Source organism: Anser brachyrhynchus, assembly GCF_964034855.1.
Source record: "Anser brachyrhynchus genome assembly, chromosome: 12".
Taxonomy (NCBI): Eukaryota; Metazoa; Chordata; class Aves; order Anseriformes; family Anatidae; genus Anser; species Anser brachyrhynchus.
The window spans coordinates 3,623,673-3,637,860 of NC_137707.1; the positions used below are offsets into that span (position 1 = coordinate 3,623,673).

Here is a 14,188-nt window from a genome sequence, read left to right on the forward strand (position 1 = left end):
GAATGATGGCCTGAACAGACCATGCAGGTTGCCTGGTCCAGTCAGAGCTTTTCCCAATTTTCCCAACAGTCTCAATGTTCCCCACTGCAGTTTAAGCCCCCTGCTTCTCAGTGGGTTCCCTTTGGACATGAAAAACAAATGGCCTCTTCTCCCCTTGCAGTACTTTTACAGACTTAATCTTCCACCTTCCCTTTGCTATTCTCAGCAATCCTCCCCCCGCTTTCTTGGGGACTGCTTTAGCTCTCAGGTTACTCTCTTTGCCTTTTTCTGGACTTCCTGCAGTCAGTTGCATACTTTTCAGGCAGTAGTGCACAAACACATAGACCTGACACTGCGCTAGAGACCTTAACACCGCAGAGCAAAGCTGAAAGGTTTCTCAATGCGTCTTGCAGCCTGTATCCCTCTTTGCACATCTGATAGGACATTTACTTCTTTGGCAATAAAGTGATGCTGTTGATGCGTATTTATCTCAGCTGGGCTGAGTTACTGCCTTACTGGTTGGTCTCCATCTTTTATTATTCCTTGTATTCCTGTCTTCTGAGTGCCAGCCTCTTTTTGCAGACTGTTTCTCCAGCTTTCAGAGTAGGCTTTGATTTCTAGCCTTACCCTTCAGCACGTTCTCAGTCCTTCTCAGCTCTGTGCTATCCAACCCTGTGGAGATCAAATAAGCACTTTCTTCTCTATTTCACTGCAAAGCTTATTAATAAAAACCCCAGTCAGAATCAGGCTGAAATCTCAAGCACAGAGAACAGTTCTCCATAGACTTAAACAGATGAAATGAAAAAGATTTCAACTATGAATCACTGAGGATTACTCTTCAGACACAAGTACTGATGCAGTTTTGGAGCTTCCTTGCATTCCTGCAAACTATATTTTGATTACCAGCACATCAAGTGAGATGGTATCAAAAAAACTTTGTCCTGTCAACCTGTGTCTCTGTTAGCTGTTAACCCCTCTGTCCTGCTCACAAGGCTGCTAAGCCGGTAGAAAAGGAAATGTGGCTGCTTTTATGCTTTGTTTCTGGCAACAACGACATCAAACACCTGCCCACAGATAGCTTTGCTATCTCCCCAGTGCTCAACAACTCTTTATTTCCTCTAGGTTTTTTCCTTTTATAGAATAATCTCTCATTCCTCAGCCTTGGTCGCTCAGTTCACACCGTCCTGCAGTGTGTGTTTTCCCGGGTTGCTGAGGAACAGCACTTTACCCTGCTCAGCACAGAGGCACGGCAGCCTTGGGGACGGCTCCTGGGGAATTCCTGGCAGAGCGTGCCCTGGCACTCCCAGCTCACAAGGGTTTCACTTTCAAAATCGTAAAATCGTCCGGAATGGCAGCTTTAAAAAAAAAAAAAAAAGACAAAAAAATGGTCCTCTGGCATAGTTATAGATGGTTGTTGCACAAGTGCAAAAGATTGATGTGCAGGAATAAGCCTTGAAGAAGCAGCTTCTGAAATAAAAACCTAGGATTTGCCAGGCACTTCTTGGTGCTGTGTGTGTTGGCAGGTCCTCCTCTGGTGTCACGGTCACCACAGCCCCTAAACCAGAGGAGCTTCAAGCCTGTAAGAAGCAACACTCCTGTGTAAGGCATTCTTAAGCCTAGCATTTATTTTACGAGCTTGTGCTCCCATCTCCCCCAGTTTTTAGCTATACTATTCCACCTGAGCCTCCTGACTTTTAGCCCTCTATAAATAGCCTTAAATTCAATTTGACACTTAGCAGCACTACGAAGTGCTTGGCTACACAGCAGATGAGGAGGGAAACTGCATATAGCACTGGCCTGCTCACATGGTGCAGGCAGCGAGGAGCAAACACTGCAGAGAAGAGTGCTGCATAAGGGAGACCTTGTCTGTTGATTTAACTCCCTAACCCTATTTTAACCACTGTCAACAAGATATAAGGGTGGTTTTCTATTTGCACTGAGGCTTCTTTGCACTGCTCAGTCCACACCCTAAAGTGGCATAAATGACTTCTAAGTGCCTTAAAGTAGGTCCTTAGTATAAATGCGAACCAACCCTGTCGTTTGCAAAATGGCTTTGAAAACATTGCCTGCGTCCATCCTATAAATGAATGTGGGTTTTTGGAAGAACACCCATCCCAAGGTATGCTCACGTTATACGTAGCCTCTGATGAGCTCAGCACAGGCTGGGGGGCCAGCAGAGGGACAGGAAACAAGAAGCGTCTCCCAAAATGGCAAGCAGAGAGAGCCCCAAGGAATACATGCTCCAGTTTTATCATGAGCTTCTGCACCATCTGTGTCCAACTGCAGCTTCAGCTAAACTTTGAGGCAGCTTTCAAAAAAAAAGTCTCCTACATCTTTTCATTTTGTTCCTAGTGCTCACTTACCTGTTTCGCACATCTAACATTTGGAAAGAAAGCACAGCTGTCCACAGTGTTGTTCACACATGGCAGTCACACCACTTTTTCTTGTTGTTGATGATGAGCATAGGAGAAAGCACACCGCTCAAATAGGAGACAACAGTGAGCTGAACCAGAAAAAGCATCAAAGAGCCAAGAGCTAGCACAGACGACCAGAATATCAACCTTAAATTTTGATCGATGTGCGGTTTTCCTCCAGAGGCCAACAAAGACCTAAATTTTGCAATAGCACTTTGGGGCTTTTTGTAGCACTACAAATAGGAAACCAAAGAGCTGTCGCAATCAGTGGGATGCTCTAGGCAATCCCAACATTACCATGAGTTGTAATATCCTTCTCTGCTTACTATTAAGCTCTGCTCATGAAAGTCTTCCCCAAAGTTTTCAGCAATGAAGGATTTTGCAGCAGTGGCAGTGGAGAAAGCAAGCAGAAACTGGTTCGGATAGGCAGTTTGTAATTGCAGAGCGTACAGTAGCTGTGTGACTCCTTCAGCAGAAGTCATTGCCCAGCAATGAGCATTACCACGTCAATCCTTGCTTTGGGTTTTACAGGTAAATACTGTTCAACCATAAGAGTATCAGGGCAGCCCTGGACTAATGCAAACATCTCTGTATTTTATGATGATCTTGTTTTATATGTAATGGAAAATACATATTTTTTTCAAGGCCTTCTTGTCAGTCAGGACTCTCTCCCTTGGCTCAGCCCTCATTTTTGGTCAAAAGCCATCTGGTGCTCATTGCCTGGAGCCTAAGCTATAAACTTCCCTGTCATCTTGCTCCTTTAACCAAGATAGTATTGAATTAGTACGAAACAACTTGGTTTGATTTGCGGTGCTGTTGGTAAGTATGAGCTCAGAGAAAATTTCAAGGAGAAATTAAAAAAAAAAAAATCCATATACTTTTCACTTCCAAAATAAGGGTACATTTAACAACAGCCTGGTCAGACAGAAAGGAGTTCATCCCGGTTGTATTTTGCAGCATTACTTCATTAAACACTTTTTTTCCACCACTTTAATCTACTTCAGGGAGTTAGAGACAGACATGAATTTTCCCTTACTCCCAGGATGTAAGGGAATAATACACCTTATTCCAAATAGGATAAAAGTTGACTTAATGCCGGGGTACTGGGCAGTTCTATTTATTTGTCTGTGGAATAGACTCTGAACATTTCGATCTATCTTGGGCTCTCCAGGGGATACTCTGGTCCCCAGGAGCAATCCCAAATAGCTCAGGCTCAGTCTTCTAAATACAACCCCAGCTGTAGCTGAGCATTGACGACAAGGGTGGCATTCATTCTGGGAAGGTTTTATTTCACAAATAATTCAGAAATCAAAAGAAAATGGAGGAAAAAAGGTATTTTACAATTCTGTATTTAGAAAAAAATATATATAGTTTATAAACAAACACACAGCCCCTTGAAAAACATGCAAAGGCACACAAAAATTTACAAGAAACATTTACACATAGGAAGTAGTAAAATACATCATTTTTCATAGAAAAAAAAAAGCAACTCTATGAACTGGCCCTAAATATTTAGACTGCACAACTGACCAAGTACACGACTGGAGGTTCTTCAACCAGCTGGTGGCTGAATGGCCGCTGATGACTTAAAATGACGAAATGAATGGAGCCAGCAGACCCAAACGTGCACTGGCAGCTGGGGAAGCTAGAACAACCGCTCGGCATCGGCTTTGCCAGGGGTTTAACCTGGATTCAGCAAGGATGCGCCCAGGTGCTTCAAGATGGCATGTGCTTACTAATCTGCTGAGCTAGGGTCTAAGGAGGAACGTATCTGGAGATGTAAAGACGTGCTGCATCTGTAAGCTGTATTGAAATATATTAGGCTAAGAAATGTTTTGGTATCAGAAGTAAAATCAGGAAATATTGGGCTAAAAATTGGTACTGTCCCACCTATATATGAATAGCTAGCACATGCAATTGCAAGTCATTGATATATCTTTACTGTCTTGGAGGACCTGATCACCCCTAATTCTGGTGGAGGTATGTTTAAATTAATAGCACCCAGGACCTCAAATAATATTTGTGTAGTAAAGTCACAATTTCTCTTTTGTACAACAAATATAAAAATAAACAGACACAGACTTAAATTATGATCAGTTTCTAAAAATCCAAACCAGTTGGCTGAAGATAAAAATACACAATTGTAACTTGAATTAAGCACTTTAGGATATTTCTGGTGGAAGGACAATTCCTCCCCTGCTCCTTTTCTATCAGGTAGCTACATCCCGAGATGTTTGGATTTTTATATGCTCTACAGTAATCCTCTAGACTTTTCTCCAAGAGCCCTCATGTTTCTTTCCACCATTTTTACAGCATCCATAATTGTCACAGACAGCATATTAGAGGTGGGATCCTACATTAGCTTTGAGGCATGTTATGTGCTCTTGCAATCCGCATGGAATCAGTGGGAAGGAGGCCCCTGGACACCTGATGGCATCTCTTACACTTTCCAATTCAATAAATAGCACTGCAGCTACCATTTGGCCCATGATGGTCATAGACTCATGCTGCAGCATTTAATGGGCTTGAACCAGCCTGTGTATAGCTTAATTATTCACAGTGAGCAGAAACAGGGAAGCCTTATCTCACTGCCAAGATCTCAAATGCTTCCAACCAGCAGCTTTCCTAAGATATGTCCCGGCTGTTTTTAACATCGATTTACCTAGTAAGAAAAAAGGTTTTTCTATCTAAAGCAACTACTGTACACCTTGGAAGACAATACCATATAAACAAAGATGACACAGTCATTTCTCTACATCCCCCTCCGAAGGTAGGTTTGCTGTGCAGTACTTTTGGAGACGATTGCAATTCCAACTTCATATTTTACAGAAGGTCTCTTTCCAAATTCAGATTTCACAGAGAAAGAAACCCCAATGGTGAGACAAGCTGAGTGATAAATGTAATTTCTTTGCTGATTTCATGGCATATGCAGAATTAAAGAAGTGCTTAATCGTATTAACATTTTTGGTCTGTGTTTTAAAGCAGCTTGAAGACATGGTTTTTATAACTCTCTAGATTAAACTGTACACAGCCTGAGCATACAAGTGGCTATGAGACATCTGCCAAATAGAGTGAAATATTTTCCCATTTGTTATAGAATATTACAATCAATTTATTGAGCTGCATGATTATATTTTACAGGAACTGAAGAACTAAAGTTTGTGTTGCCTTCTCATGATTAATGAACTTACTGGATGTGTGTGCATTAAAAGACAACCAGACTTGTGTTTAGACCAAGCCTAAAATTAATTTCTAGTATGAAGTAGAGAATACTCTCCTGCGTTAAAGAGCAGCTCAGACCAGGCTATTCTCTTGGCTTTGAGGTGCTTTGGATGCATGTTGAGACATAAATAACAAAACATTAAATAGCATCACGACAACATCTATAGGTTTTGCAAAACAGCATCCTGGATATCAAATGCTCAAGGGTACAGAATTTACACTAAAAGTTGGGATCCACTGGTGTCAAAAAACAATGGGAAAAAACAATAATAATCTATCCCAATTTATGCTGTATCTTTGTAAGTATCAGAACTGCGCACACAACAAAGATCTTCATGAAGGTAAGTGAACATGCTTCCTATGGATGCAATGATTCCTAGCAAAAATAAGATTAACTTTATCACTACTTAACTACTACAGATAAAACAACCAGCACTGCTGTATAAAACAATACGCTGCATTTAACTGAAGTTTTATTTTAAATGGCATGTAATATAGTATGAGATGTGCCAGCACAGGAGCCCCAGTTCATTGACTTCTCATGGGTTACGACACTTGCAAAGTACCTGTGAATGTTTGACCAGCAAACACTAAACCTGCTGTTTTGATGATCTGGTGGCTTCATTTTCTGCAGCGTGGGTCTCTGCCACCATCTCATGCCCTGCTCCAGTCCCCAGAAAGCTTTGATATCCAGTCAGCAGAAACATCCTCTCCCCCACAGTACAACTTAGCCTAGTGCAATGCCCCAGCAGTCTAACACAGCAGCGCTGATGCATCTCACCTCGTTATAAAAATACCAAATATTCTCTTCTTTTGCACTCAAATCAAACATACACAAGCACACTCTATCACAGCCCAAACTCTCCCCAAATGATGTATCTTTTAAAACAGTTTCTTATTTCCAAGGGCCCAGCGTCTGGACCATCTCTCAGTTCTGAGTCTGTGTGTCACCACGTCCACTGGAGAAGATGCTTCACATCCCCAAAAAGCCATCCAGGGCCAGGCCAAGATCCCTACAGCTGCTGTACATTGAGCCACCACAGTTCTGTGCAGCACACCTCTCTTGTAAATTGAAAGTTAGAATGGTTTATCATTGCTGAATGCCCCTAGAGAAACAATAACACAAAACGAAAAGATACAACGCTGAACAGGTGCGATGAGATGCAAACAGCTGAGTCAGAACCTGTTGTCTTTTTTTTTTTGGTCTTTTTTTTTTTTCCTTTTCTTTTTTTCTTTTCTTTTCTAATTCCCTGAAAGAGATTGGCAAGGAAGGTATGTTCAGAGCTGATGCCATCAGAGGAGCCTTCCTGTCTCTGGAGATCAGCAGAGCGCTCTCCCAAAGAAACTTGCACCTTCCTTGGGAATTTACTGCTTCACAGCGAAAATTCGGAAAGCATTTCCATCTGAAGGATTAGTCAACCTGGAGAAAAAAAAAAATGCAATGAACCAGATGCAGGCACTGCAGAACTCATGGTGCAAAAGAGCTACAGGAAGCTCCGAATTTCTTTGGGGTGCACCGATTCAGCATGCTGGGTCTGTGCTGATATAGCCCCACCAGGAGCTGCTGCAGGACAGGAGAAAGAAAAAGGATGAAAAAGAAGAGGCAGAAATTCATGAGTTCACTTTTGTTTCATACTTTCAATCCAAATCTACGTCCTAATGTCAACAGAAGGAGCTGGGAAACAAAAGCCCCTCTCACAACTCTAGCTTTTATCTGAGGAACACCATGCTCCCTTTTACAGAGACTTGTGCATAAAGAGAACATGTTTCCCTAAAAACAGTTGTCAAATAGGCTGGCAGGTTCCCAGGGCCCATCTGGCCCATCTCCAGGTGCTGGCAATGGGAGCAGACAGATCAGCACACGTTAAGTGACAATCAATAGGTATATTCATTTTCCATCTTCAAAGGTGCTCCCAACAGCTCTGACTGAGCACAGGGCAAGAGGGCTTATCCTGTACCTGTTTGTACACGTATCTTTATCAAAGGTTATTTCCAATGTCCTAAAGGATAAGGTTTTCACCTTGATTTTTGAAAAGCTATTCCACGGTCTCGCAGCACAGAGGTGCTCCTTCTTGCTGAGTGTAAATAACGCTTTCCAAATCTTCATGCTCATCCCTGCTGCTACAGCGTCTTTGGTTTCCCTCACCTCCTAGATCAGCACCCAGTGCTCATATTACATGTCACTGCTGGTGGGGGAGTTTATTCTTAGCTTGGCTAGAGTTTGTCATGCAAGCAAAAAGTTCTGGGTCAGTATAAAAGACAAATTAGATAAATTAAAGGAAGACAGAGGTAGAAGAAAACTGGTATGAGCAGGAGATTCTGTGATATTAATCCAAGCTGAAAGCAAATCTGCCAAATTACAAACCACACAGCTACAAAAAGCTGATCCTGGTAGACCTGTACCAAAGAATCTCATATTTAATGTCTATAGCTTTCCTGTCTTTTATTATTATTATTTTCCTCTGCAGCAGTGTTTTGGAATATTCATTACTAGAATAAAAATATCAAACTCAGTTGGATTTCTTATTATAACAAAAAGGAACCTCACAGAGCAGACAGCCATGTCAGTAATAACCAAAACCCACCACAATAGTGATGAATGTTATTTTTTCAAAGACAGGTTTGAGAACTCAATACCATCACACCGATATGTGAAAAAATACATCACAAACCAAACCAGAAGTAGCAAATTAGCAAGGACCGAATGAGCTGCAACTCAATCACTATGATCGTGTACAGGTGCAGGGTTTTGGAAACACTGATTTGCAATTGTCCACCGAAACCAGCAAGGTTAGACCAAAAGAAGCCATGCAAAAGCACAAGGGTGGAAAACCCATCTTAAACAACTATTTGATCTTCTCTCTAGAGGTTAATTTGCTCATATGTCTTTCAATAGGAGTAGAGAAAATTAATTAATGAGTACAAACACATCCTACACACCAGAATTCAATGGAAATCTCATTAAACCTCAAACCAGACTGAAAGCTGCAGAAATACCCATGTTTATCTTTCAGACCAGCAAGTTTGAGAATTTTCTTCTTCATTAAAATTTAATTCCGAAACATTATCCAATAATAATCACTGTACTAATTACAACAGTGGATTTTTAATGATATACGTATACAGCAAAGTGTTTTAATAAGGATTCAGCTCTTTAAAAAAATATCTTAATGGTATTTCATACCTATCACACTGATCTGAAAGTGGCTACTGACTTGTGGAAGGTAAGAGCAGGACAACACGCTCTATTTGTTTGCATCTTGAAATTCACGGTGACGCTGTTAAGTCATGTATTTCCAACTCACCAACCTTTCTAGCTGATATCTGCTGACTTTGACCCACAACTGAACTTAAATTCAAGAACAAGAGGAAAGTATAAGAAAAATATCCCACCTCTCAGACTGGACTCCATTCTTTAAAGAGCCAACATAAATTTTCTTCTTTTCTACAGGCATCACGTCCACAAAACCACCTTCTTCATCTCGAATGACTCCTGCATGCACTGCGCTTTTGCAGATACTGGAGCTCTGAAAAATATTGAATTATTTTGACTCACAACAGATCTATATTTTATATCTGGAGATTTACCATCTCCATCAGAATCAAGAACAAAAATCAACAACCAGAGAATAAAAAAAAAAAGAGTGGAGTCAAAGAGCTATGAAACAATTCTGTCGTTCTTATGGACGGACTGGGGACAGTCATAGACCAGATCTGGGGATGTGATGAGCCCAGGTGTCAAATGCGGAGGTGAAAGGGCTGTAAGACCCAGCGCTGCCACAACAAGCAGCTGTTCCACTGAACAGAGAAACCGTGGTGGTGCAAACTCTTTGCTAGTGACCAGCCACCATGCCAAAGCTTATTCACCCAGCTGCTTGCAAAGCAGATGCTTTTCCTGATTTAAGCTAAATGGCCATCAGCTATCTGGGAGAGTTCACATGCTCCTGTCTAGGGAAAAAACAAAAACAAAAAAAAAACACAGGAGGACTGTACCCCCAGAGTGGTGTAGCTTTTGGGCAGTCGGATAGCCCATTACCCTGTAAGACTACACTGAGTAGGAGAGAGATTAACACTTCTGAAAAAAAATAAAGCTTCTTCATTACACATCAGCGTTACCCTGTTCTCCTTGATGTGCAGAGTCAGAAGAGCCAGAGGAACACAAAACACTGACAAATGATGACTAAGCTCTCGAAGTATCCAGGAAACAGAGCAAAAGCAGAGGAAGCTTAAGCATAGTATAAACTTGGCCATCAACCCTCTAAAGGATTTACATACAGCAAGCTGGAACAACAACAAACAGAAATCAGCTTTGCGCAGGGAACTGCAGCAGGTGAAAATCCCAGCCCCATAAACTCCCCGATGGCTAAAACCCAAACTACTGCAAAACCAGTGCCAAGGGCAAACATTCCCATCGTGTACGTACAATACAGATCGTGCTGTTTCCTTCTCACAGCCATATATGGCAGGTTTGCCTTGTCCCCTATATATTTATCACTTTGGATCGCCTATCTCTTGGCAGCTCCCTGGGTTTTGAGAGCCAATTTGGTATTTTGCTTCTATATAAGGGCAAGGGAACGCTCCGTTTGGAAGATACGCTGTGAATTTGCCCTACTATGCAGTGGGAAATCTGTAAATCTAAAATTGGCTCATAAAATTAAACTGTCCTGAATCAATTTGCAACACTTTCCACTGGGAGACATCCTAAACGATGTTCTTCAAGACATTCCTGTTTTTTCCAGGACTTGCTGTTCTGCCGCTTACTGAAAGCTTTGACCAGAAGGCTTTTTATTGCCTTACCCAAATCCTCCCCCTATCACTCCGTTGGATTACTGCCTTCTTCTATCGCAGTCCAAGCTTTGCTTTGATGAATTGCTCACAGAGCTTTTGGAAGATGAGACATTTCAAGAATCAAGGCCGTTCCTCTTGAACTCCGAAGCAGAGCAGCTGCCCAGACAACGCAATGGCTTTCCATCGCGTAGCCCCTTCACGTCTGCCTCAGCATCACGCAGGCCTCTCGGGATGCTCTGAGAGCATTTCCTGATGAAGTGAACTCTGAGGCATACCCCAATAAAATGACAACAGTTTTTTATGGTTGGCTATTAGCAATGATCCGTGACTATGAATTTAATCACCCATAATTTCTTCATTAGTGTGACTGGTTTAATCATTAAGTTCCTATCACATGAGGGCCGAGCCACCCAGCCTGGTTTACTCTGATGATAAAGGTCTCTTTCGTTAAGTGATCTGTCCTCCTCCAACTAATTGCAGCACAGTTGTGGATAAAGGACCTTATCTCAAGAGCAGAGAGCCGTTTCCTCTCCCAGCTCCATAGGGCTCCTGAGCAGGGATGAGGAAGTGTTTCCCTTGCGGTGTTGCACACTAAGAGCCAGGCAGGTGACGGCACCTTGCAGAACATAAAAGCTTTTCTACAGCCTCAGTAAAGACCCCTAGGTGTTCACACAGCTCCAGCATCCCCCAGATCTGGCTCTGTTCATATCAGCAAAAGCTGAGCTACCTCCTAAGCACAGTCATGTGTTCAGAGACATTTTTTTTCCTCTCATTTTTCCAATTCAGAAACCTCACCATGAGGTTGACCATGCGAGGTCAAAAGTAATTGACCCCAGAGAAGGAACTCTGAGTGTCCCAGTACCGATGGTACCTCTGTGTATTCCAGGGACACTCCCACCATCTTCAGTGACATTACTGATGATTATAATCCAGAGATCCCTACAGACCCATAAAGCCACAACATGGGAACATGAGTAACAAATTTTCTGTTCCCCAGCAGGCTGCTTGTCGCCACTAATTTCAGCCCTGGGAGGACACCATTCTGTGGATAGACCTGGGATTTGGGCATGAACTTTTCCCATGGCATACTTGAGTGCATTTTGTTCCTTTACCCCAGATTTCAAGGCTCCTCTATATCCCTGTTCCATGAACCCTTTGTGGTTCTGACTGCTGTGCCTCGTCATTCTGCCACTGCTCCCGAGTACCCCAGCTTCTTGGACACATCAGTCCACCCATTCCTCACCTCTTCTAAACACACTTCCCTAGACTAGCTAAGCGTTTTTGTCACCACTTCTGGGACTATGGACTCCTTAGCTGTTAGAGCATTTAGCAAATCAATGCTTTGGTGAAGGTGCTAAGAGGCCAGAGGGCACCTGGAGGGAGCACAGATCAGAGACAGCACAAAACACTTCATTTTCTTTTAGATCACTTACTGGAGAAGACACGGTTGGGACGCAATTCCCCCAGGGCCTTGAAGGCCCTACACTCCAGGTGTGGAGCCTTGCAACCCTCCCAGAAGATTCGCACTTGTCTCATCCAGCTCATTTTCTGCTTTAATTATTTCCTAGCCGCAGGCTCGGGTTAATTCACAGCATCCCCTCCCAGAGGACATCCCACACAGTCCATGCCCAGCGGAAAAAGGCATTGCTCAAATTCTCCCTGCATATCATGCCTGTTTACGTGGTCAGCTTTCCAGCCTGAGCACTCATCAGCATCAATGCCTTCTCCTTTGTAACATGTTTCACACCCTCCTCAAACTCCTTTTTTTCCCCTGCTGGATTCTTTTTTTTTTTTTTTTTTAATCTGTTTTGCTACCAACCCCTCATTCCGCTAAAATCTGAAGTGTTTTCCCTGTTAGACCTGCAGCACACCATTAGCACAGTAGCCCAGAAAAAGGTTAACCAAGCCCTCTAAGAGGTGGCCAAAAACGTTTTCCTTTTTTTTTTTTTTCCTCTCCCAAATCACGGTCCATACCCCAGTTTATGAAACACAATAACCAGAGGGAACAGTAGGAAATAGAGCTTGTCCTTCATTAAAGGACACTAATCCTTCTGCGTCAGTACAAATAGCGAAGCAATGCCAGCCCAGGATGCTGGTCCTCACCTAAAACCTTGTAATTGCAGACCCCATTCAGGGGTAATCTGAGGTAGTTTTGTCTTCAGTAAAAGAAAAGGAAAACTATTTCCCATTTCCTGCAGGTCAGAGCATGCAAAGAGGCAGATACCACGGGGCAACAGCTGTGCGATGGATTTGCATATGAGCTTGTTGAGGCTAACTTGTTTGTGTCTCTATTAAAAAATAAAATAAAAATGGTCCCAAGTAAAATACAAAAGTTACTTAAAAATCACTTTCTCAATGGCTTTTCCCAAACTGTTGTGTGATTCCCCCAGGATGTTTTTCTCAAGAGTCTGCAAAGCTCCATGCTGGGGATGTAGGCCCTCACTGGGACCCACGATCAGCCCCAAAGCATGTTCCTACAGGCTAGACACCAGCCTGAGAGAGCTGACATTTCCAAAGACAATCTCCGACAGGAAAAAAAGAGGCACCCACAAATGGAAAAATGTTGAAACCCAGTTTTTAGAGGCCTAATATTAAGAGATTTCAAGAAAATGACTGTCTGCCTAGTTTTAGCATCAAGTCTCTGCTCATCCCCACGAGCAGAGTTTAGAAAAACAAACCGATAAAACCAACTCAAATGCTTTCTTTCCACTGCTCCATGCCGTGTCCCAGCTGCTCAAAAACACTGTTCAGCTCCCAGAAAGAGGAGAAGGGAGGGAGAAGACAGGCTCTTTCTGCCAAAAACATAGTGTGGTTGTATATGCAGCGTATATAATATAAGCCCTTTGATGTTCATCTGTAGATCTCCAAACCAAGGCAGTGCTTTACCAAGGCGAGCAAGCACTACCACTGTCTTGGATCCATCGCCCCTAAGGCACAGGGCAGTTAAGGGACCCACCCAAGTCCAGAAGAAGTCAGCGCCAGAAACTGGAGCGGCTCCCCAAGCCCATCGATTCCAGCCCCTTATTGTCACTGATGCACTTTGTTGGTGCCACTTCTTCCTTCATCCCCATCTACCCCAACCCCACACTGCAGCGGTCACGGGGAGTTTTAATCCCTTCCTAAATCACAGAGTAAGCCCCGCTCTGCAATACAGACATCGTGTTACACAGGGTCACCAGGGAAAGGAGCATACTCACATCTGCATAGATGTTTGTGCCAAACACCGGTGCCCAGTATGATGGCTCATCTTTACAGTGGGCTGGACAATAAATCCTAGAAAACAATTTATTCAGATTTATTCTCTATACCAAGGCTCAACAGGAAAGCAAGCTGCATTCTTCGGAGATTTCAAGTGCCTGCATCTGGTCTGCAGGTGGCAACAGTGAATCTAATTATTTGTTCCCCTCAGATGACTTTTGGTAGTTACTACCGAACTGCAAACACAGGGGTTTAGACAAGTAAAAGAGCAATTAGTTTTTTATGACTTTTTCAGAGGGGAGTGTTTATATTTTTGCAGAATGCTCTGCACATTATGATTTGCATGAATTTGTGCCACTGTCCTCTACCATGACTTATACCTGCACAAGGCAGCTTTCTGGAGCAAACTTCTTCCGCATTTTAAGGTAGAAAGGAAAACCACATTAAGAACAACAAACAAACAAAAACAACAACCAGCAAGTGCAGGAGAGTAACAGCACTCCAGACATGGTCTCACTGAAACAGGATTGCGTAGCCTGACTTATGTGTTACTGTAACAACCCAAAAACTCAACATGTTTTCCAACA

The 14,188-nt window shown here is 42.7% G+C and overlaps 1 protein-coding gene across 2 annotated transcripts in view; it reads right to left on the reverse strand.

The window, feature by feature from the left end:
- Positions 1 to 3,656: 3,656 nt before the first annotated feature.
- Positions 3,657 to 14,188, reverse strand: part of CRISPLD2 (cysteine rich secretory protein LCCL domain containing 2) — a 29,696-nt gene continuing 19,164 nt past the window's right edge. For both annotated transcript variants that reach the window (XM_080552032.1, XM_080552031.1), the window contains 3 exons: positions 13,601 to 13,676; positions 9,009 to 9,142; positions 3,657 to 7,035 (listed from right to left, as the gene is read on the reverse strand). In XM_080552032.1, coding sequence (XP_080408158.1) covers positions 6,981 to 7,035; positions 9,009 to 9,142; positions 13,601 to 13,676 — 265 coding nt within the window. In that variant the 3' untranslated portion in view covers positions 3,657 to 6,980. The remainder of the gene's footprint in view (positions 7,036 to 9,008; positions 9,143 to 13,600; positions 13,677 to 14,188) is intronic.